This window comes from Chinchilla lanigera, unplaced genomic scaffold (genome assembly GCF_000276665.1).
Source record: "Chinchilla lanigera isolate Chin_1 unplaced genomic scaffold, ChiLan1.0 scaffold00016, whole genome shotgun sequence".
Classification (NCBI taxonomy): Eukaryota; Metazoa; Chordata; class Mammalia; order Rodentia; family Chinchillidae; genus Chinchilla; species Chinchilla lanigera.
The window spans coordinates 27146864-27169462 of record NW_004955417.1 but is presented as its reverse complement, the minus strand read 5'-3'; the positions used below and the strand labels follow the sequence as shown (position 1 = coordinate 27169462).

The 22599-nt window shown below is 56.2% G+C and overlaps 2 protein-coding genes across 2 annotated transcripts in view; one reads left to right on the top strand and one right to left on the bottom strand.

Annotated features, from left to right (window-relative positions):
* Positions 1 to 858: 858 nt before the first annotated feature.
* Positions 859 to 4317, top strand: Klf10 (Kruppel-like factor 10; the record flags this gene model as incomplete). Its single annotated transcript, XM_005381943.2, is given in 3 exon segments — positions 859 to 1092; positions 1194 to 2100; positions 2834 to 4317. Coding segments are annotated over 3 exon segments (1401 nt in total), but the record flags the coding sequence as incomplete, so codon positions are not given.
* Positions 4318 to 18552: 14235 nt separating this feature from the next.
* The window catches only part of Odf1 (outer dense fiber of sperm tails 1), a 5369-nt gene continuing 1322 nt past the window's right edge, over positions 18553 to 22599 (bottom strand). Inside the window, exon 2 of the mRNA XM_005381941.1 lies at positions 18553 to 19075. Coding sequence (XP_005381998.1) covers positions 18643 to 19075 — 433 coding nt within the window. The 3' untranslated portion in view covers positions 18553 to 18642. The remainder of the gene's footprint in view (positions 19076 to 22599) is intronic.

Genomic DNA, 22599 nt, shown 5'->3' with positions numbered 1-22599 from the left:
GAGGACCCTGATTACCTATTGGCTTTTATCCCAAAGGAGTGGCCAAAGGTCACAACTGTGTTGAGTCCAGAGCTCTGTCCCCTATCCTTACAAGATTGTGTGGGCTCCCACCCCTTTCTGCTAGAAGATCAGGATTTGAACTGCCTTGCACAGCCCACCCTTTGTAGCCTGCCTTACATGGTCTGCCCTAGCAGTGAGGAAAAGCTGTGTGTGTGTGTGTGTGTGTGTGTGTGAGAGAGAGAGAGAGAGAGAGAGAGAGAGAGAGTATTGAACCCAGGGCCTCGAGTTTGCTAGACAATGCTCTGTCACCCCAGGCCCCTCTAGGTTATTTTATTTTTGTGGCAAGATCTGACTAAATTGTCCATGCTGGCCCCCAAACCTGTGATCCTCCTGCTTCAGCCTCCTGAGCATCTGGGATTGCAGGCGGTCACCACCCCACCCAGGAAGAAAGCCTTATCTCTTGTGCTCTGTTGGCTACTGCAGGAAGACCGTGGGAGGAGGTCTTCCTCCCCAGCCCAGGGCTTGGCCTCTCACTGGCTTCTCCAGGGCTTCTCCACCTTGTCAGGGCTCCAGTGCTCAAGCGCGCTGGATGAGAAAGGAAGGATGAGGAAGGATGAGGGAGATTTCACTGCCCTTATCGTGAAGCCTGGCTGCTCCTGCAGGTAGAGCCAGAGTTTCTAGGTTTTTGACTTTGGATGATAAGAAAACATAGGTTTTTTTGGTTCGTTTGTTTGTTTGTGTACCAGAAATTGAACTCAGGACCTTATGCTTGCGAGGCAGGTACTTACGTTGCTGAGCTATATTACCAGGCGGATGATAAGAAATATGCTTCTAAGTTTTCAGTTTTTGTTCTAACAGGAAGAAAGAATGGATGTGGTTTCAGAGAAGTGCAAAGAGAGTGTGTACTCCTGGAACAGAACTGCGGAGAAGAGTGATTACGAGGCCGTGGAGGCGCTCATGACCATGAGCTGCAGCTGGAAGTCCGACTTTAAGAAATACCTGGAAAACAGACCCGTCACGCCAGCGTCAGACACGTCGGAGGAGGAGGGCCTGCTGCCCGGGACGCCCGACTTCCACGCGATCCCCACGTTTGTGAGTACTGCTGTTCTCAGGTGTGGGTCATGGAATCCCCCCTGCTTTGCATCCTGAGCTCCAGGTTTCTCACGCTGTTGCTGTGTGTCTTTTCTCTTCAGTGTCTGACTCCGCCCTACAGCCCCTCGGATTTTGAACCGTCTCAAGTGTCAAGTCTGATGGCACCAGCACCATCTGCTGGACATTTCAAGTCACTGTCAGACCCTGCGAAGCCCCACACCGCAGCACCTTTCACAGAGGAGAAGAGCCCCCGGCCCGCCCCCAGACTTCCCAAGGCTCAGGCCACGAGTGTGATCCGGCACACAGCCGATGCCCAGCCCTGCAGCCACCGAGCCTGCCCTGTGAAGGCCGCTGGCGCCCTCAGCTGCCCGGACGGCTCTTTCCAGCGAAGGCCCCCCTCGAATGTCGAGGTCGCGAGGAAGCACGTGCCCTGCGCAGCAGTGTCGCCCAGCAGGGCCAAGCGTGAGCGGGATGTGCTGGCAGTTGCCAGTGACCAGGCGGGCACGGCCCACCACGACTCCCCCGTGCCTTCCTTGGACGCTGTCCTCCCCAGGGGCTGGCCCGGCCCCTCCTCCCCACAGCGCCCGGCAGTGGCCTCGCCGCCCGCGGTGCCCAGCCTGGGGGGATCCCCGCCGCTGCCCGTCATCTGCCAGATGGTCCCCCTGCCTGCGCACAGCCCTGTCGTGACCACTGTCGTCCCCAGCGCCCCACCCAGCCAGCCGCCTGCCGTCTGCCCGCCGGTGCTGTTCATGGGTGCCCAGGTGCCCAAGGGTGCCGTCATGTTCGTGGTGCCCCAGCCAGTGGTGCAGAACCCGAAGCCGGCCCTGAGCCCACATGGCACCAGACTGTCCCCCATCGCCCCCGCGCCCGGGCTCACCCCCTCTGCGGCCAAGGCCACGCCGCAGGTGGACTCCTCCCGGATCCGGAGCCACATCTGCAGCCACCCGGGCTGCGGCAAGACCTACTTCAAAAGCTCCCATCTGAAGGCCCACATGAGGACACACACAGGTACGGTCTGCTGTCCGTGTCATTAGGATAAATGATACGCAGGGGGTGTGGTTAGCACGCACGGAAGCCTGTCATCCCAGCACTCTGGGAGGCTGAGGCAGGAGGATGACAGGCTGGAGCCCAGCTGGGCAACTTAGTGACTTAGTAAGACCCTTGTCTCAGAATTTTAAGAAATGGGTCAGGGATGTAGTTCAGTGTGAAGGCTCTGCGTTCAGTCCCCAGTACTACCAAAACGTAAAGGTTTTACTTGTGAGCATATTCACAAAGCAGCGAGTTAGCAAAGAGTGCATTGTCCACTGGCGCAAGGGAGGAGACTGACTGGCACAAAGGCCGCCGCAGGCTTTCTGGGCGCTTTGCTTGTGATGTCAAAAGGGCAATACTGGCTGGGCATGGTGGCGCACGCCTGTAATCCCGGTAGGTGGGAGGTTGAGGCGGGAGGATCATGGTGAGTTCGAGACCAGCCTGAGCTACAAAGTGAGCTCAGGGCCAGCCTGAACTGCATAGAGAGACCCTGTCTCAAAAAGACAAAAAAAAAGGAAAAAGTGCTTCTGTACAGTGGAGTGATTAGTGCAGGGTTCCTGAAGCTGCTAAGGTAGAGTTGCGGTCAGCAGAGCTTCTTGGGCTGGGCTCAGAGGGGAAGTTTGGTGGGCGTGGCGGCGTGAAGGTTCGCAGAGGCACCGGCGACCCCTCGGTCCCCGCCGTGGTTGCAGAGTGACGCTCGCCCCTCTTGCAGGAGAGAAGCCGTTCAGCTGCAGCTGGAAGGGCTGTGAGCGCAGGTTCGCGCGCTCCGACGAGCTGTCCCGGCACCGGCGCACGCACACCGGCGAGAAGAAGTTCGCCTGCCCCATGTGCGAGCGGCGCTTCATGCGCAGCGACCACCTGACCAAGCACGCCCGGCGCCACCTGTCCGCCAAGAAGCTCCCGAACTGGCAGATGGAGGTGAGCAAGCTCAGCGACACCACCCTGCCCCCGGCGCCCGCGCCCGCACAGTGACCCTCGGCACCGTGGAGTCACAACTCACTTTGTCACAGGCAGAGCCAGAGGGGCGCCAGGGCTTCCGCTCTGAGTGGCCCCCGTGGGGGCTGGGAGCAGGGGCCCAGCCTGGGCAGCGGCAGGAAGGGCTGAGGCCGCCTGCAGGTCCCACTGCAGTTGTCACTGCTGTCACACGAAGACCGGAAGGCTCTTGCTCCTTTGAGCAGTCGTCGGGGTCTCCAGGGGAGGACGGTGCAGCTTAGAATCAACAAGTGAATTTGTCACTTCCCCGTGGCCTTGACACCCAAAACTGGCGTTTCAACGTGCTCCTTCTGAGCCGGTTCCAGAGCAGGCCGAGGTCCGTGCTGCGGTACAGAGACGAGCTCGGGTCAGCCGCGTCGGCGCTCGCACACCGCCAGGGTTTGTGATCTCGTTCGCCGCCCAGCCATTGCTGCGCCCCGTGCAGGGGTCCAGGTGCTGACCACGCAGGGCGGCGTCACGCGGCTCCTCGAGGTGGAAGAGGCCCGGAGCACCAGGAGCCTCGGGCACTGAATTGCTTTGAAGTGGAGCCACAGTTCCGTTGCATTATTGTTTTGAACGTTTAACAGATGACTCTATTTAGGCATTTTATTCTGCTTTCAACTTTAGTTTGCCTGCAGTTCTTGCGTAGACCTGAAAATTGTATCCCAGTGTGTTTTCTGTAGACTCTCAGATACATTGCACTTTGTTTAGGAAAAAAAAAATCTGAAGATAATTGCATATTGTAAAGAAGGGGTGTCAAGAATTTCAGGTGACTCCTTGAAGATGGAGCGTTCGTCAAGAGCAGAGACGGATGTGAGGAGTGTCACCGAATTAGAAACGTAGTGAGCATTAAGTACCCCGGGCAGACAAAGGCTCTGCTGACGCTAATGCGTAGGAGTTTCTCAGGAGGCCAAAGGAGCGAGTTAGAGCATTTGTAGAACATTCGATTTTGTTTGCAGTATTTCTGTTATATTTTGTGGTATAGTGGGTGATCTACATGGGGGGGGGGGAGAAAAGTCAATTGTTTGAAATATACCGTGAAAAGTGTCACTATCTGCACATTTAAAATGTTGTCTATATTTTTGAGTATAGGTTTCTGACATTAAAACTTGGACCCTTGGAAGAATTTTCTGTTAATTAAAAAACAATCCTCATGACAGTTTGCACAATATTTCTTTTGTTGTACTTGTTGTTTACAATAAAGAATTTTCTTTGCTATAGGCAGTGGGCTTGCTGCCTTTTTTTTTCTCTTTGGTTTTTTGAGAAAGGGTCTCACAATGTAACCCAGGCTGATCTTGAACACAATGCAGTCCTGCCTCAGCCTCTTGAGAGCTAGGATTACAGGCGTGTACCACCGCGCCTGGTGCAAAAGCAACACATTAGTATTTAAATGTTCTTGTGTACATTTTGATGACTCGCGGTTGAAATAGGGCTCTGGCTCTTGGCAAAAGCTTCCTCAGTGGTAAAGGGGTGCTACACTGATTTAAGTGACATCACCTGCTGCAGTGGGACATGTGAGGTAGGCGGCCCATTCCTGGGAGTGAATTCATGCTACAAGCTGAATCAGCTCAGTAAGGAGACACAGCAGGCAGCTCCACCTCCTGTAGGCAGAGCTGGGAGCCTGGCTTGGTCGTGCACATAATCCCTGCCAGAGGCTGAGGCAGGAGGATCACCAGAAGTTAAGAGACCAGCCTGGGGTACATAGTAACTCCAAGGCTGGCCTGAACTGAATAGTGAGATGTGTCTCAAGAAAACAAAAATAAATGAGTGAAACCCCCCGTGGCTTGCGAACACCCCAGATGGTCCCCACCCTGACCACTGCTCCAGAGTCTGGCTTGTGGACTGACACCAAGGTTAGGAGCAGACAGGTGCCCACAGGCCCTCTGGCACCAGTGTCCGGGCCCCCTGTGCACCGAGTCCCACCTCTGTGTGACAGCTGTCGGGAACCCAGGCCACCTTCACACCCCCAAGTCCTTAGCAGTGCCCAGGTGGAGCACCTTTTACCGTCCCCATAGCCGGGTCATAATGACGCTGGCCGCGGAGGGTGTGGCCAGCCAGGTTCTTTCTTGTCGGGGCGGCATCGGAGCCTGTGGGAGTTGAATGTCGGTGATGGCCCTGAGGCAGATGCACAAGTCGATCTGTGGCATCTTAGGATGGGGCCCGGCCCCTCAGCTCCGTAACTGTTTCCTGTCTGAGGTAAGATGAAATTGCTGGTATTCAGCTGCCAACAGTGAATTCTTTTGAGATAATTGAGACTTCGAGAAAGTTCCAAAAAGTGCCACTGGGTGTGGGTGCACGCCTGTAATCCTAGCACTTGGGAGGCTGAGGCAGGAGGATCATTGTGAGTTCGAGACCAGCCTGGGCTAAAAAGTGAGCTCAAGACCAGCCTGAACTGCACAGTGAGACCGTCTCAAAAAGACAAAAAAAAAAATTCCTACATATCCTTCATTCCAGCTTTTTATTTTTATTTTTTCCAGTATTTTTGAGACATGGTCTCTCTGTGTAGCCCAGGCTGGGCTTGAACTCCTATTTCAGCCTCCCGAGTGCTGGGATTGCAGGTGTGCACTGCCACTCACGGCCACTCCGCTGCTACATTAACTTACGCAGCTGTGGGCCCCACCCTGAGAAGCGAACCGTGATACAGTACTGTCAGCGAGAGCAGAACAACCCGAATTGCACCAGTTTCCGTGTCTTCTGTTACCCAGTCCATCAGCTCAGGTTCTCAGAGGGTCCTGCGTCCTGTCTTGGGGAGAGCACTTGCCTGTGCCGCTGCAGATGCCCCCACACACCCCCGCAGATGCCCTTTGGCCAGCCTGACCCGTGTCTCAGCACGGGAGAGCCGCCAGGTCCCGATGCCCTCCGCACAGGCCCTGGCGCTGACCGAGTCCCGTGAAGCTAGCCGCCCCCCAGGTGGGTACCACACGGCTGGGATTTTCCACTGTGAGCTGTTTTCTTTAGAGTATTAAATACTGGGATGGAGAGACTTGAAGACTATGCAAATACCCTGCTTATGCTTTAGACTCCCCCTTCTGTGGATCTGCCCTGGGGCAATTATTTTTGTGACTTGCTAATTCCTTCATTATTTATTCATTGGAACCCTCCAAGAAAGTGTTGCTGCTTGTCCATTTACTTTTGTTGTTTTGAGACAAGGTCTCAAGGTCTCCCTATGCAGTACAGGCTGGCCTTGAACTCACTAAATAGCTCATGCTGGCCTTGAACTCACTGTGCTCGTCCTGCCTTAGCTTCCTGAGTCCTTACATGTAAGCACCACCATGCCTAGCTTCCATTCCCTTAGGATTAAATTTCTTAGTTGGTAGGGACTCTTGGCTCTGTGTTCCTCGAGTTACAATAAGCACTTGGTCCTTGTGAGCTCTTCCAGTTTTCATTTTTGACTGACAAAGACAAGAGGTGTATGGGCCAGGGATGTAGCTCATCGGCATAAGCGCTTGCCTGGCAAGCCTGAGGTCATGAGTTTGATTCCCAGTACCAAAAAAAAAAAAAAGGCTGGGCGTGGTGGCGCACACCTGTAAACCCAGCAATCAGAAGGCTGAGGCAGGAGAATCACTGTGAATTCGAGACCAGCCTGGCCTATAAAGTGAGCTCAAGTCCATCCTGAACTGCATAGCGAGACCCTGTCTCAAAAAGACCAAAAAAAAAAAACAAAAAAAAAAAAAATGAGAGTTGTATACAGGTCAGCCTTTGCTCTCACCGGGATGAGAGCTGTCTGTATCAGTGACTCCACCTCATAGCTTTCTCTGTCTGCGCTATCAGCACCTGTCTGATCTAACCCAGCCACTGTCCCCTAACCTGATGTAGCTGCGCTTCCTGGACTCCTGGCCACCAGGCTGCAGGCCCGCTGCAGTCTCTTGAGATGAAAATCTGTCATCCCAGGATTCGGGAGGCTGAGGCAGAGGGACCCCCATGAATTCGACCTCACACAGTGAGGTCAAGGCCGACCTGAGCTACATAGCAAGACCCTGTCTCCAAAAAGAAGATCTAGTGTGTTCCGCCCGCTGACCGTGCATCTCACTCGGACCAACCGCCCTTCAGCCCCCGCCCCACCCTCCGCCCCGCCAAGCAGGGGCCCTTCACGGGCGCTGCGCCATGACCTGAGAGCGCGCCCCAGTGCTCACCCTGGCCTCCCTGCAGTCACGACCGTCACTGCTCTGGGGCACAGCGGTTGCAGGTCCGGCTCTCCCCAAGGGAAACCCCGAGGACTCGGGGCTCCTCCCTGCATCAGGGTCCCGCAGCCACGCCCAGCGAAGAGCGGGGAGCAGGTGGCATCCGCCAGCCCAGGCTTGGGCGGGAGGGCTCCTGCAGGTACAGGGAGTCGAGGCAGAGGGAACGCTCCAGACTGCTTGTTTCTGGCCCCAGCTTCCACTGTCGTGGAGAAGGACCCTTTACCACACCATCCAACCGTTCTGCAACACTGGTGACTTAACCCCGGCCTTCACCTCGAGCTGCATGCCCCGCTCACTTTATTTTGAGGCAGGGTCCTGTGGAGGCTCCCACTGGCCTCTGTGCAGGGCTGACTCGCACCTGGGCGGTGAGAAACACCACCTCTGCGTCGGCCCCAGCTTTCTCTGGAGGAACTCAGCCGTGGGGGCTGCCATCGAGGGTTCCGAGCAGCCTTGCAGCCGAGCAACACCTTTGGGAGATGACTCGGGGACCCTTGGGGAGCCCTGCTCCTAGAGCTGTGTGGAGAAGGACATTCTTTGATTAGTATGCATTGAGGACACGATGATATGTTAGATAGAGTTTCTTCAGATAAGGCTTTATTATACAGCCTGGGTTCACCTTGAGTTTACGATCCTCCTGTCTCAGCCTCCTGAGTGCTGGGATCATAGGCATGTCTTGAATCTCAAGTGGGGAAGGGTAATCCTTTAACTATCCTTGCTGAAACGTGTGGTATCCACCCATTTGTACTGGCTACGCCTTTGGTTCTGGCTCAGTAAAGGTGATGAGAATTGGTACCGGGGGGAGCAGCCTGAGAGGCTATACGCCCTCTGATCTCAGAATTTTGTTTCTCTTGTTTTGCTTGTCCCTCTCTTTTCCTGTTCTTATTCATCCACGGGCACCTCGCTGCTCTCGGGACCGGTTCACCCTGGAGAGATAGGGATGAACAGTCCGACAGAGCTGCCCCTTTCCTCTGTTCAGGCAGCTCGAGGAATGTCCGAGGTGCACAGAACAGCAGCGTCTGCATGCAGAGGTGGCGCATGGGACACAGTGCTCCCTCGGGCTCTCTGGGGAAACACCCAGCAACCCAAGTAGCCCGTCTCCTTGCTTCAGGACGCACTAGTATGGGGCAGAGGAATAGATTCTAAGGCTGGGATTTAGGGCCCGTCTCTGCGAGCACAAAGGAGGGGAGCAGCGAGCTGAGCTCTGCAGGTGTGCTGGCACCTTGCGAGTTCCGGGGAGGAGCTGACACAGCTGGGATCTGTTGTTTACCTGGGCATGCACGCTGGATAACAGGAGGCAGGTGAATCTTCTGCAACCCTCATTGCTTGCTCCCATGTCTAAGTAAATACAAGCCAGGTGCACCAGATGCTCAGGGCCCCCTGTCCACCAGAGGCAAGTGCCTTCTGGCCCCTCTTTCTAGTTTTTGGTTTTTGGTTTTTTGGTTTTTTTTTTTTCTGGTACCGGGAATCGAACTCACAACCTCGTGCTTGCCAGGCAGGCACTGTGCCACTGAGCTAAACCCCCAGCCCCTTGGCCCCTCTTTCTAAAGTAATTCTGTGTCTTTTTGTCTTGCATTCTTGTTGGCCCTCCTGGTCTGGGATAAACTTGTATGCTGGTCTCCTGCAAGAAACACAGCACAGAGATGTCCAGCAGATGCAGCCGAAGACATGGGGCTCCTGTGGCCTGATCAAGGAGACACTCAAAGTTAACGGTCATGCCTGGCCTCCAGTGCTGGTTATGCTGTGTTAGCGCTAGTGTGGCCCCCCAAAAGCCTCATGTATTCAGAAGTGGGGTTTTCAGAAGGTGACTGGATCTTGGGGGTGCTGTACTCATCCACGGGCGGATCCGTTAATGAGGATCTAGCAAACTGTGCTATTAGGAGGGGGGCCTGCTTAGAAGAGGAGGCCCTGGGGTGTGACCTGGAGGTGCGTCTCCCTCTCTGGCTCTTCCCTTCCTGTCTCTCTGCTTCCTGGCGGCCACCACGTGATCAGCTTTCTCTGCTGGACCCTTCCCCCATGCCTTGGAGCCCTCTGGCAGTGGACTGAATCCCCCTAAACTGTGAGCCCGATGGAATTTCTTAAAATTGTAGGTGTTGGGAAAGCTAATACACTAATACACCATGAACCAATTTATTCCTCGGGAAAGTCTCTTTATTATTCTAAGTGTCAGTGTCCACCTTTAAAAATGGGACTAAGCCAGGTGTGGTGGTGTACGCCTGTGATTCCAGCATTTGGAAGGCTGAGGCAGAAGGATCATTGTGAGTTCGAGGCCACCCTGGGCTACACACTGAGTTCAATACCAGCCTGAACTGCATAGTGAGACCCTGTCTCAAAAAGACAAAAAAAATGAAAATAAAAATAAAAATGGGACTAAACCCAACACACTTGCCCTGTCAGCTCGTAGAACCACTGGCAAGTTCAAGTAAGGGCATTCAGCGAGAGCCTCGGAGACAGCACGGTCTGTGTGTGTGTTAGCACTGTCCTAGCACCACGTGTGGGACACGCGGCTGGCGGCGAGTCTGTCTGAATGCCACTCAGGCGGCCACCTGCTCTGGGAAGGGGAAGCCTCCTGGAATTAGATGATGAGAGAATTTTGATATCCAGGGCTTCTATACTTGTAATTATTGGGTGACCCCAAAATTATAGATCTCGCTACAGCGAGGCCAGTGGATAGAAAGAAGAGCATGGGGCTGGGATTTAGCTCAGTGGCACAGGGCCTGCCTGGCAACAGCGAGGTTGTGAGTTCGATTCCTGGTACCAGAAAAAAAAAGAGAGAGAAAGAAGAGCACAAAACGTAAAGCCACGGTTACTTGCTAAGCTGTGCTAAGCATGGGGACGCATCTGATTGAAAAGCACTGCTGGGGCAGTCACCCCGGAAGGGATCAGGCTCTAGACTGAGTTTGTCAGTTCACGGAGTCCCCTTCGCTCCCTCTGAGCCCAGCTGGAGCGGACGTCCCGTGTGAGCTCCGCTAATTCCTGATAAACGGCCTGATCTTGGCTAAAAATGGCCAGAAGTTACGCCCAGGGCTCTAGGAACCAAAACCCCAGGGGGATGAGGGCCAGTAGGAGGGACAAAAACCTCTCTCCCCGGGAAAGCTGTCAGGCGACCCAGTGTGAGGTCCGCCCACGTAATGTGGCTTCCAATGGGCACACGCTGAACTCGAGATGCCCAGCGCACTGGTCTGCAGCCTGGCTGCCGCGGGCTCCAACTCCCCTGCCCCCGGGCGCCCTGCTCTCCCCAGAGCACTGGAAATCCGTGGCCGTCCGCTGAGCGCGCGGCAGGAGTCCCAGTGTGACCTCCATGAGCAGCGTGGCAGCAGGATGCCCCAACCCTCCAAAACCCAAAAAGGTGGTGCCACCACTGTCCTTATTTTCTTGCAAAAATTTAATTTTTAACTCCAAGCTCAGCCACTGGTCAGGGGACGCACAGGCTGGATTTGGAAACATTGCTCTGAAATTCTTTGAGGAAAATTAGAAGTGAAGAAATAACATGAAGTTAAGAAAAAGACAACCCAGGGTGGGCTTCTGTGGAGTGAGCTTCCTGTTCCTCGGATCAGATTATCAGGGCCTGAATATCGACTTCAAAACGGCGCCCATCGGCTTGCATGACCCAGGCCCAGATGAATTCCAGCTCGGAGCATTTGCTGCCAGGGGAGAAAGCGGCGCAGCGGCCTTGGGAACGGGACTTCCCCGGGGCCCCTGGCTCTGCCTCGACTGTGAGAGTTTCAGCTGTCACCGCCTCCTCGGGCACTGTGTGTAAACTGGGCCAAGAATGCTCATTCGGAGACAGAATTAGCCTCAAGAACTTAGGGGAAGACAGTGAGCTTGAGGAGGGCGCCCCAGTGCGGTGGTAGGTACTGCGCAGTCACAGCTCAGAACAATGATGCAGACAGAGAACTGCCCCAGAGCCAGGGCCAGCAACCTAGTGTCACCCTGGGCGTGGTGGCACATGCCTGCCTTCCCGGAACTTGGAAGGCTGAGGCAGGAGGATTGCTATAAGTTCAAGATCAGCCTGGGCTACATAGTTGGTTCCGTCCCAGCCTGGGCTATATAGTGAGTTCTTGTCTCAAAAAACCAAACAAAAACAAAACAGATATATAATATATATACATATATTTCAGATGGAGCTTTTCCTTCTCCTGGGACACTGTGGCGGTGCTCCCCCTGGTGGCTGGAAGGGGTCTGGCTGAGGCTGGCTTGTAACCTATGGGGGAGGCTGCAGAGCTGACCCTCTGTTGCCATGCCTACAGTAGCGCAGGGTAAGCCTGGGGTGACAGGGACACCTCTGCAGTCAGGAGATGCTGCAACTCCAGGGACAATGCGTGACTGCAGCAGAACCCTGACTTGTATGATGGATCCTGAATGATACCTTTGTTACACTTTCTGGTACTGGGGCGTGAACTCAGGGCTTTTGCATGGAGCGGCGTCCCTCGCCCTTTAAATGTTTTATTTTGAGACAGGGTCTTACTAAGTCGCTAAATTGCCCAGGCTTAGGCTCATACTTGCCATCCTCCTGCCTCAGCCTCCCAGAGTGCTGGGATGAGAAGAGTGCGCACAGCAAACCTGTCTGTGCTGAAGGAAGCAGAGAAGGGTGAGCAGGGAGCCCTGCAGGTGGTACTTAGCCTTACACTCTAAAGAGCAGGAAAGAAAGGGCCCGGGCGGAGCTGCGGCTCCTGGCTCCGTGAGGCCTTCGCAGGCGCTGCTCCCCTCCCCCTCGGGCATGCAGAAAGCGGTATGGGGTGGCGGTTAAAAGCGCAAGCTTCAGCCAGGTGTGCCTGTGCGCAGCTGTGCGGCTGTAATCCCAGTGCTCAGTAGGCTGAGGCATGAGGATCACTCCAAGTTGGAGGTCCGCTTGAGCTACATAGCAGAACCCTGTTCCAAAAAACCAAACCAAACAAATTGCTGTGTGGGCCAGGCGGGTCCGGCACTTTACAGTGGGGTTTCGGGCAGGGTGGCCAACCTAGAAAACCTGTTTCTAACTGCGCACTGCAGGTCCGCCTGGCCTCCCCCTCCAAAAGATGCAGGACCACAGGGGCTGGCAGCGTCTTCCACGGGGACTGGAGGCCCCGGCCCGGAGCGGGAGAGCCTAGGCTGCAACAGTAATGACTCCTTGAGCCTCCGCCGTGGACGCCAACGTCCAAGCCCAAGGCAGCCGCCGGCGGCTCCTCAAGGCTGGGCTGTGTCCCACACAGCGGCTCAGGCCGTCCTTGGTGCTCTTTGGCATCTGACTCCTCTTTTGCTGTCTTTTTCTTCCTTCCCTCCTTCTTTCCTTCCTGCTTTTCTTTCTCTCTTCCCTTTCCTTTCTGCTTTTCTTTCTCTCTTCCCTCTCCTTTTTCTTTTTCTTTTTCTTTATTTTGAAATAGAGTTCCACTATGGAGCCCAGGCTGGCCTCAAACTTGCAGTGACCCTCCTGCCTCAGCCTGCTGAGTGCTAGGATGACGGGCAGGCCCCTCCATACCTGGCTGCTGTCCCTTATGAGGATACCTGTTTTGAGATTTGTAGCTGGAATTTTGCGTGCCCCTCAGTGGGACCTTTCTTCCTTCCTCTCCCTCTCTGCCTGGTGTCCAATCTAGGGCTCCAGGAAAATATTTCTAGGCCTGAGGGTGTGGCTCAGTGGTAGAGCACATGTTTAGCCATGTGCACTGTCCTAGGTTCCATGGCCAGCACCATGACAAATAAAATAAAATAATAAAATAACCAACTGCATCTGTAATACCAGCACTTGGGAGGCTGAGGTAGGAGGATCACAAGGCCAGTGTGGGCTACATAAGGAGACCATGTCTTAAAGAAACAAACAAAAAATAAATATAAATAAAAACTAAAATAAAAATCATTACTAATGGCCCCCCCACCCAGTCCTGAGTCTTTCTATTAACATCTTGCTATCAGAAATTCTTCTATTTATTTATTTTTCGAGACTGGATCTCACTACAGAGTTTGGGCTGGCCTCAGACTCAGGGCAGGGGTGGGGGGTGGGTGAGGCTCAGGCCTCCACCAGCCCCTGTGCAGGTGACCTCCTCCCCTCCCACCCGGACTTCGGGAGGCCTGGCTCTTAGCCAGGGGTGTGGGTGCGCTGCTCCTCCAAGATCTCCTAGGGAGAGGAGACCAGGTGTCCTGCTGCCCCCTCTGCAGGGTGCTCACCTTGTGCAATGTGTTTATGTGCTGGTCCCTGGGCTTCACCCCAGGGCCCTGTGCTGAGCGCTGGCTCCAGCCCTTTTTGTTTTTCACCGGGAGATATAGTGGATTGACAACTGGCGGTCAATTTGTAACCCCCAGCTGAACTGAGTCGGCCTGGTGCTGGGTGTGGGAGCCCACCTGGGGACTGTTGCCAGCAGCTAAGAGCAGAACTGGAGAAGGAGAAGTGAGGCTGTTGGGAGCTGAGAAAAGCTGTTGGAGCTGGTGGGAGCTGTAAGGAGCTGTTGGTTGTTTTGGAGGAGCTTGTCATGCTGGCTTTTCTGATGAACTTGGCTGTTTTCATCCTCCAAGGAGCTCGCGACCTTGTTGTCGCTGAGAATGGCTTCCATTCACTTGTGGGAGCTCTGGTCCTCACTCTGAGCGTGGATTCCTGGCTCCGGAGGGGAAGATGGTGCACTGCCGGTGTCCTGGAGAAGCTTGTCACACTGGCTTTCCTGATGGGAACTCGGCTGTCCTGATCATCAGAGGAGCTCGGGACCTCCCTGTCGCTGAGGATGGCTGTGGTACTTTTCGGGGGAGCTCTGGTTTTTACTTTGCACATCACTTCCTGGCTCCAGTGCCGATCCCTCAGCCTGCTGGCACAGATCCTTCATCCCGCTGCCACAGACTTTCCAGCTTCCACCACTGACCTTTGGGCCTTCCCAGCACAGATCCATGAAACAGGCCTGCATGAGATGTTGTCATGGACTCTGGGCCTCCAGCTGGACTCGGGGGAGGCATTGCCATGAGCTCTAGGTCTTCAGCTGGACTCATGCAGGACATTATCGTGGGATCCAGGCCCACAGCCGGATTCTTTGGTCTCTAGTGTGTGGACAGGTTTCCTGCACTCTCTTGTGTGTGATTCTTTGGGTGACTGTTATAAATAATCTTATAAACTATGTGTCCTGTGTTATATTGTTTCCCCTTGTACAATAAGCCCCAAACCATTACCGGAGCCCAGGTCTTGTTAAGTTGCTGCATTGTCCAGGCTGGATCTGGGCTTGCGGTCTTCCTGCCTCAGTGGTGTGAACTTGGCAAACCTTTGAGCTTGGAGTGTGAGCTCGTACTGAGCAGCATGAGGGCCTGGCTTCGGTCCTGGCATGCAGATATGAGTACGTAGCCTCTGACTGCAGAGCGGCCAGCAGGGTGCTTTTCGGAAGGAGGATTTCGATCTGCGGCAGAAAAGGTGCTTGGCTGTGCCCAGAGGTGACACATGCCTCTGCGTCACCCCCTCCCGTGGCCTGGGCCTGGAGTCTCCCAGTGCTGGCAGCTTAGGACCCACCTGGGCTGTGGAAAGTGTTACCAGGACGTGCGCTGGGCTGAAGGCCACTGTGGTGATCCTCCTGCCTCAGCCTACTGGGTGCTGGGAGGATGGGCATGCGCCACCATACCCAGCCCAATCTGATTTGAAAGGAATGTGTTGGGGTCAGACATACCATGCCCTGTGCAATTTTGTTCACTCCGGCAGGTCAGTGCGAGGAGGAGGGGAAGATCCCGGAGAGGGGCTCAGCCTGGGCCCAGGGTCCCCGCTGGCAGCTATGCGTCCCTCCAAATCGAGAGCAGAGTGTGCATATGTGTGTGCGCGCGTGTGTGTTGGGTGGGAGGGATGTACAAGGAGGCACAATCGAGGGTCCCAAGATAGCGGCTGAGACCCAGTCTTGCCGCTGTGGCTGTCGGGAATGGACGCCATGCAGGTCCTCAGGAGAGAGGCGCTGCAGCCCGGAGCTGAGAGGCTGCTGTGTTTGAGGGTGAAAATATGTGGAGGTTGAGAGGCTCGACCGAGCGGGCTGGATTAGAGGAAAAAGCAAGGCCCGGCCGCCCGCAAGGGGGAGGCCAAGGCCGGGACGGGGTGGGCCGCACGGGCAGGAGCAGCCACCCCACAAGGCCCCTCGGGGCTGCTTTCCTACCGCGAAGCTGCTGCAGAGATTGGGGGGTCAAGGCGCTGGGTGGAATTGCGCCTGGGAGAAAAGACAGCCCTGAGCCGCTGACCCCTGAGGCCGCAGGGGAGAAGCGGAGCAGGTCCCCAAAAGTGCAGCTAGGAGCCACTGTGTCTCCTACACCTTCGAGCTCCTGCCCCCCCTGACTAGGGCTGCGGAGTGGAGGTGCCGCCCAGCCACCGCCTGAGTTCCAGGAACGGCACCCAGGGGGCTGGTGTGACAGTGCCACCCGGAATCCCGGGCCTGCAGCCACTGCTTCCGGGTTTCTTCCCAGTGTGATCAGTCACGCGACCCCGTGGCCTTGCTGGGAAGTGTGCCCTGCCCAAAGGCCCCACACTCCTGGGTTCGTGGGTCCCGGGCACCATCCAACGGGCCCAGTCCTCTGGCTTCAGGATCAAACTCCCTGTATGTAAGTTGGAGCGTGAAGTCCTGAGCCACACGCTGTGTCAGAGTGCTTGACCTCTGTAGGCGGCAGCGTGTGTGGGAGAGAAGGCAGAGGCGAGGGAGACAGAAAAGGGAATTTCTAGGTAGGGAGAGTAAATCTGTGTTTTCGTTCCTTTAGAGGGATGAGTTTCCAGGGAGCGCATACCTGTACTTGACCACACCCCAGCCCCGGAAGTTGTGTTTCATTGTTGCTGTTTTGGTTTGCTTTGTTTTTTGTTTATGTAGAGTCTCCTTATGTGGCCCAGGTGGGCCTCGAACTTGCAACGATCCTCCTACCTCAGCCTCCTAAGTGCTAGGATCACAGATGTGCACCACCAGGCCTGGCTGAGATAGTTTAGAAACTTTTACTTAGTCCCCCACTGGTTCTGAGGACATGAACAACTCATTAAATAAAACTGTTTTTGTTTTTGGCTTTTTGAGACAGAGTCTCCATATGCAGTTCAGGCTGGCTGCGAGCTCACTTTGTAGCCCAGGCTGGTCTCAAACTTGCAAGGATACTCCTGCCTCAGCCTCCAGAGTGCTGGGATTATAGGCGTGTGCCACCACACCTGGCAGCTCTCTGCTCTCGAAAGCAGCCCAGATGCCACCGTCAGCCAGCCGGGCTAACGGACTCCTGCTCCTTGAAGGATCCTCCGCCCGGCCCTGCGGACTGCATTCAAGGCCCTGGCAAGCCGTCCCACCTGGACTCCATCCAACCAAGCGACGACGCAGCACACAGCAGCTGCCTCTCCCCATCCACGGGCAGGTGCTCCATGCTCAGCCCGGCTGGGGACCTCGGCCAAGGCCTCAGGCCAGGCCGGCCCTACACTACCTCTGGCCAGCTCCCCCACCCACACGCTGACTCTGGCGTTGAGAGGTATGCAACAGGGATACCACCCGCCCTGGGGCTCACTCTGGGAGGCTGAGGCAGGAGGATGTTAAATTTGAGCCTAGCCTGGGCAAATTAGTGACTTAGCAAGACCTTACTTCAAAATAAAAAAGTAAAAAAGGACTGGGGATGTAGCTCAATGCAAGGGCCTTGGACTAAAGTCCCACATCACTCTAATGCTTGATACATTGAGAAGTTTAGAAGTTTAAGTGGCTTAGCAGGGGGGCAGGGTGCTCACTTTGTAAACACCCTCATCCTGTGCAAGAGGAGGGCAGGGAGAAGGTGTGAGTGCTACACCGCCCTGGGGAGGGAGCCTGCTTACAACAGAAGGGAGGAAAAGAGGCTTGTTCTGCCCACTTCTTGCTCTTGCTGCTTTTGCTGTCTTCTGCTATCTTGAAGCGTTGCCCCTGTGTCATGCCCCCCTGCCTTGGAGCCAGCTGAGTATGGACCGAAACCTCCACCAACTGTGAGCTAAATAAACCTTTCCTTCTTTAATTTTGGGCATCAGGTATTTTTTCTCAGCAACAAGAGAAAAGTAACCAAGACAACTGCCAAACATAAAATAAAAAATAAAGAAGACGTTGAGAGAGCTTGAAGATCTGCCCAAACCCCTCCCTCTCAGCTTGGGCTTGCCCTACCTGGGGGAGGTTTTGAGAACCTTCTGGAGAGGGCTGTCTCTCAAGTCTGGGACATCAGAATCTCTGCAGATGGGACCGAGCACTGGTAATTTTTTCTTTAAAAAATTTTTTCTTGGCCAGGTATGGTGGCACACGTCTGTCATCCCAGCACTCATGGAGGCTGAGGCAGGAAGATCCCTGTGAGTTTGAGGCCAACCTGGGCTACATAGTGAGACCACCTTAAAAAAAAGTTTTTACCCAAGCCCTCAGCAAGGGCACCCCATGCCCAGCACCTGTATTTCCACAGCTTGCCGGGTGAGTCCCACGCACCGCGGCTCTGACCCACAGCGCTGACAGGCGAAGAGGACCCTGAGACAGAAGGGCCCCATCCCCTCTGAGCATCCGCTCCCCTCCTGCCGCCTCCACCTCCACACCGTCCCACGTCTGCCAGCTGTGAGGCGGCTGCGGCTCAGCCCGGGGTCTCGGGTCCCACCGCCCACGCCGTCGAGGGGAAAGTTGGGCTTTTCCACTCCCAGACTTTGGACTCAGCTTCAGTCCTGAGACCAGGGTCAGGAACGCGAGCAGGAGGCAGGTGCGTGGCTCCCAAGAAAGCTGTGCAGCCAGCTGCCGTGAACCAGAACCCCAGCCTCCACGTCCCAGGAACGTCAGGTGCAGCAGGTGTGTGGCCATCTGGCCAGGGGTCATGGGCTGGGGATATAGCTCAGTGGTACAAGCGACTGCCTGGCAAGCGCAAGGTCCTGAGTTCGATTCCCAGTACCAAAAAAAAAGAAAAACCTGGCCATGGGTCTGTGCTTGGGCCCCGCCCTGTATTCTTTCTGTGTCTTGTTTTGTTGTTTTTGAGACAGGGTCTCACTATGTAACCCAGGCTGGCCTCAAACTCACTGTGATCCTCCTGCTTCAGCCTCCTGAGTACTGGGATAACTCGTGTGTGTGCTGCCACGCTGGGACTTGGAACTTGGCCGGTTTCCCCTGTAAAATCCCAGCCTCACCATAGTCAGGGCACAGCCTGTCCATGCTCCTCGTGGGCAGCCTCGGAAAGCACTCTGACCCTGCTGGCTTTGCCCTCCCCCCGCCCGTTGGTGTGACAGACCTGGGTGGCCTCCTGCAGTGGGACAGGGCGGTCCCTGGAGACGGGACGGGGAGGCAGAGGTTGGCTTCCACCACTGCTGAGTCACCTCTCCGGCTGCCCCGCAGGTGTCGTGCAAAGGACGAGGCGCACGCAGGTTGCAAGCTTGTATTCACTATCCTACTGTCCTACGTGCCTGGGCCTGGGCAGGCGGGCGGGGGAGGCCGGCTGCTGGAGCTGCTGTCTACAGGATCATCTTCCTACAGGAGAAGCGGCTGCCACAGGGGTAGCAGGGGCTGCAGGGGTCGCACGGGCTGCAGGGGCTGCAGGGGCTGCAGGGGTTGCAGGGGTTGCAGGGGTTGCAGGGGCTACAAGGCGACGTGCAGGGAAAGCAGGGGGACTCGATCTTCACACAGCTGCCCAGCCCGTAGGAGTAGGTGACGTCCTTCTCGTCCACGCAGGGCGGCAGGCTGAACTCCTTGCAGATGTTCATGTAGCTGTACTTCTTGGAGCCCAGACAGTCGTACCTGTTCTCGCGCTCGGCTGACACGCACACCTTGCCGTCCTTCACGCGCACCTTCACCTGGTCGGGCTCGAAGCCGCACACGTTCACCGAGCCCAAGATGTTGCTGCTACAGCACGAGGAGGCCAGGAGCCTGTTGGTCGTTCTGCGGAGCCTGGGAGCGAGAAAGCGGGACAGGGCTCAGCCCAGGGTCCTTTTCTTTTTCTGTTTGAACCAGGGTCTCCCTGTGTAGCCCAGGCTGGCCTCAAACTTTCAGCAATCCTCCTGCTTCAGCCTTCCCAGTGCTGAGATGTGTGCCACCATGCCTGGCTTTAATTTTTCTTTTTTTTAATAGAAAAGTGACCGCCAGCCCAGGTGGTAAACTGAACTTGATAGAATCGCATAACGGAAAGTGTGAGCATCCCCCTAGGAGCCTCACTGCCCGACAGGTCAGCTGCTGCTGACAACAGCTGGGTGAGCCCATCTGGGTGTGAGGCGCAGGTTCAAACCCAGCCTAGCAAACTCAGCAAGCCCTCGTCGCAAACTAACATACAGAGGGCTGGAGCTGGGGCTCAGCGCTCCTTGGGTTCAATGTTCGGCACCACAATAAATAAATGAATGGAAAAAAAATTTAAAGCCAGGAATGGTGGTGCACACTTACAATCCCAGGAAGCTGAGGCAGGAGGATCGCTGTGAATTCAAGGCCAGTCTGGGCTATGTAGTAAGACCCTGTCTCAGACAAAAAGTCTGCACTAGGTTGTGGTGGAAACGTGACACCGGGCAAGCAGGAATGCTGCGAATGGGCCGGTGATGGGCCCCACACGGCCACTGTCGCCACAAGACCGGGACAGCAGCCCGCAGGCTCAGCAGAGGATGCCAGTGGGAAGCAGCGGCGCAGGCGGCTGGGTCGGCCCTGCAGTGACCTGAGCTCTCCATGTGCACAAGTCACTTGGCTTCTCCATGCCTCCCTCCCCCTCTGTGAGCCAGGACAATGTGCCGCCCAGCTCCTGGCTGCTGTTGGCTTGGCTGGATGAGTGTGGTGCCCGGACATCGGCCTCCGTGTGTGCTTTCTGCTTTTCCTGCAGCATGGTCAGGGCCAGTGCTCAGCTCTCACTCGGCCTTGGCCTTTCTGCTTAAACATCTTCCTGTTGTCAGGTGGGTCACACGAGGTCACCGTGCAGAAGCCAGGAGAGACACAGGCACAGAAAAGTGGGGTGGTTTAACTTCCCCGCACCCAGCAGGGCTTGAGGCCAGTGGAAGAGCGCTGCCAGGTTCCCTGGGCTCCTGTCCCCAGCCCTGCACATGAACACGCGTCGGTCAGTCCGTTCTCCACAGCTCACACCGTGCGCACCACTGCAGGGTGCGTCTGTGTGTTTCTGCATGTGCACAGACAATTTTGTGTGTATTCCCTTGAAATTATCTTGCTTGGGTTTGGTGTAGTTTTTTGAGACAGAATCTTGCTGTGTCATCCAGGCAGGCCCTGAACTAGCAGCAATCCTACTGCCTCAGCCTCCCTAGCACTAGGAGGACAGATGTGCACCCCCAGGGCCGGCCCACTCCATGTATTTGGTTGCCTGGCTCTCCCCTTTGCTTCTTCCCACTGTGACAGCTCCTGGGCCCAAGCAGCCGCTTGGGGTCCCCTAGCTGAGGTCCCTGGGGAACGGCCTGGACTCCAGGTCTCTCTCCTGCGGGTGGTGGTCAGCAGTGCGGACAGGGCTTTCAGGGACCTGCACTCTGACTCCTGCCTGGCGAGGTGCCTGAGCCCGAGGGCATCTGCCCCAGAGGAACACCGAGCCCTTCCTTTCCGCAGAGGCTGGGGAGCCCTAGGGGCTTCAGGCAGCGGCACAGACCTCGCCACCTCTGTCCCTGGGGGGCTGGGCTCCCGTGGACTGGTCCCTTCTGGACAAAGGGCTCGGCAGGGAGTAGGGCGGGGGCAGGTCCCTGTGTCCTGCCCTCCCTGCAGGGCTGCGGCCACCCATGTATCCAGTCCCATCCCCACGTCCTGGGTGTGGGCCGGGCCGAGGCCACGTGCTCCTAACTTGTCCTGCAGGGTTGGGAGCAGAACGCGTGTCCTCTTCATGGGTCCTTCCTGCACGCTGCCCAACACCTAAGTCTCAAGTGACCAGGGCCCGAGGCCTGGAGCAATAAACTACCATCTGCAGGGAGGCTGCACTCAGGAGGCTGAGGCAGGAGGATCACTGCGTTCAAGGCCGGCCTGGGTCCCATAGTGAGTTCGAGGCCAGCCTGGACTGTGCAGCGAGACCCTGTGTCAACAACAAAACAAAGACGGAAGGACAACAGCACGGACAGCTGCCTCCATTGTGCTCGCGGCGCGGGTCAGGAGCAGCGAGGGGCTGAGGAAGTGGCGCTGGGGGCAGGGGGACACAGGGCGAGAGCGAGTTCCGTGCCGCTGGGGCTGGGGCTGGGGCCGGGGCTAGGGCTGGGACTGGTGACTTTTTTTTTTTTGCGGCACCAGGGAACGAAATCAGGACCTTGTACTTGCGAGGCAGGCGCGTGTGCACTGAGCTACATCCCCGGCCCCATGGTAACTTTTTTTTGCCCCATTCAGGAAGATAGAAGGCTGGGCTTCACAGGTGAAAGGCCGGGCTCAGGACCAGCATGCAGCCTCCCCAAGCTGGGCTGTGGGGAGGCTGAGTCACCTCCAATCAGGGTGTCCCTCAAAGACCCAGGAGTTAGCGTCAGGACGTCACTGGCGTCACCAGCAGAAGCCTCACCCAGCGGAGCCCATGTCGCCTCTGTGTGCTGGGAAATGGGGCCCCATGACACGGTGCCCGCGGCCGGGGACAGGGCGCTGCCCTCCTTGGTGCGGGACCAGAGTGGCCCAGTGGGCACTGCAGTGTGCGAGGTGGGCAGGGACCCAGCCTGCCGCCAGAGCCCTGCGCCCCGGGAGGCTCAAACTCCACACCCACGATGGCTCAGACAGCAGGAGTGGATCCACAGGGGATCACTCTGTCCCAGAGGATGCAGGGTCCACTCGTGACCTTTGCGGGCTGATGCCCTCGGCAGGAAGGGCCCCAGAGCCCCTTCCAGTGAGGCTCAGTCCCTGTCGCTAAAGGGCTCTCTCTACCCCACCCCCCCCCCATCCCCCACCCACTATCATCCATCCACCTACCCACCCCCCATCCACCACCCATTCATCATCCATCCATCCATCCGTCCATCCACCCTTCACCCATTACCCAGCCATTCATCTCACCCTTTTTTTTTTTTGTCTTTTTGAGACAGGGTCCTTCAGGCTGGCCTTGAGCTCACTTTGTAGCCCAGGCTAGCCTTGAACTGGCAACGATCCTTCTGCCTCAGCCTCCTGAGTGCTGCGATTACGGGTGTGCGCCATCACGCCCGGTGCATCTTATCTTTATCTGCATGGCCTCTCGAGTGGAGGGGCCACAGAGCAGCCTCCTCCAGACTGACGCTAAGCCCTTGTCTGGGGTGGGCGGGTGGGCACCCCTGCAGAGGAGAGGACCTGCCCCTGCTGTTCAGCGGGCCGCCCACCCCCAAGCTCCTCCGGCAGCTGCTTCTGGGAGTCCAGATTCACCGGGCAGCTTTCCACGTAATCAGAAGACACATCAATACTGCTACTTCCAAATACTTCTTAAGGACCCTCCCTCCCTCCCTCCCTCCCTCCCTCCTTTCTTTCTTTCTTTCTTTCTTTCTTTCTTTCTTTCTTTCTTTCTTTCT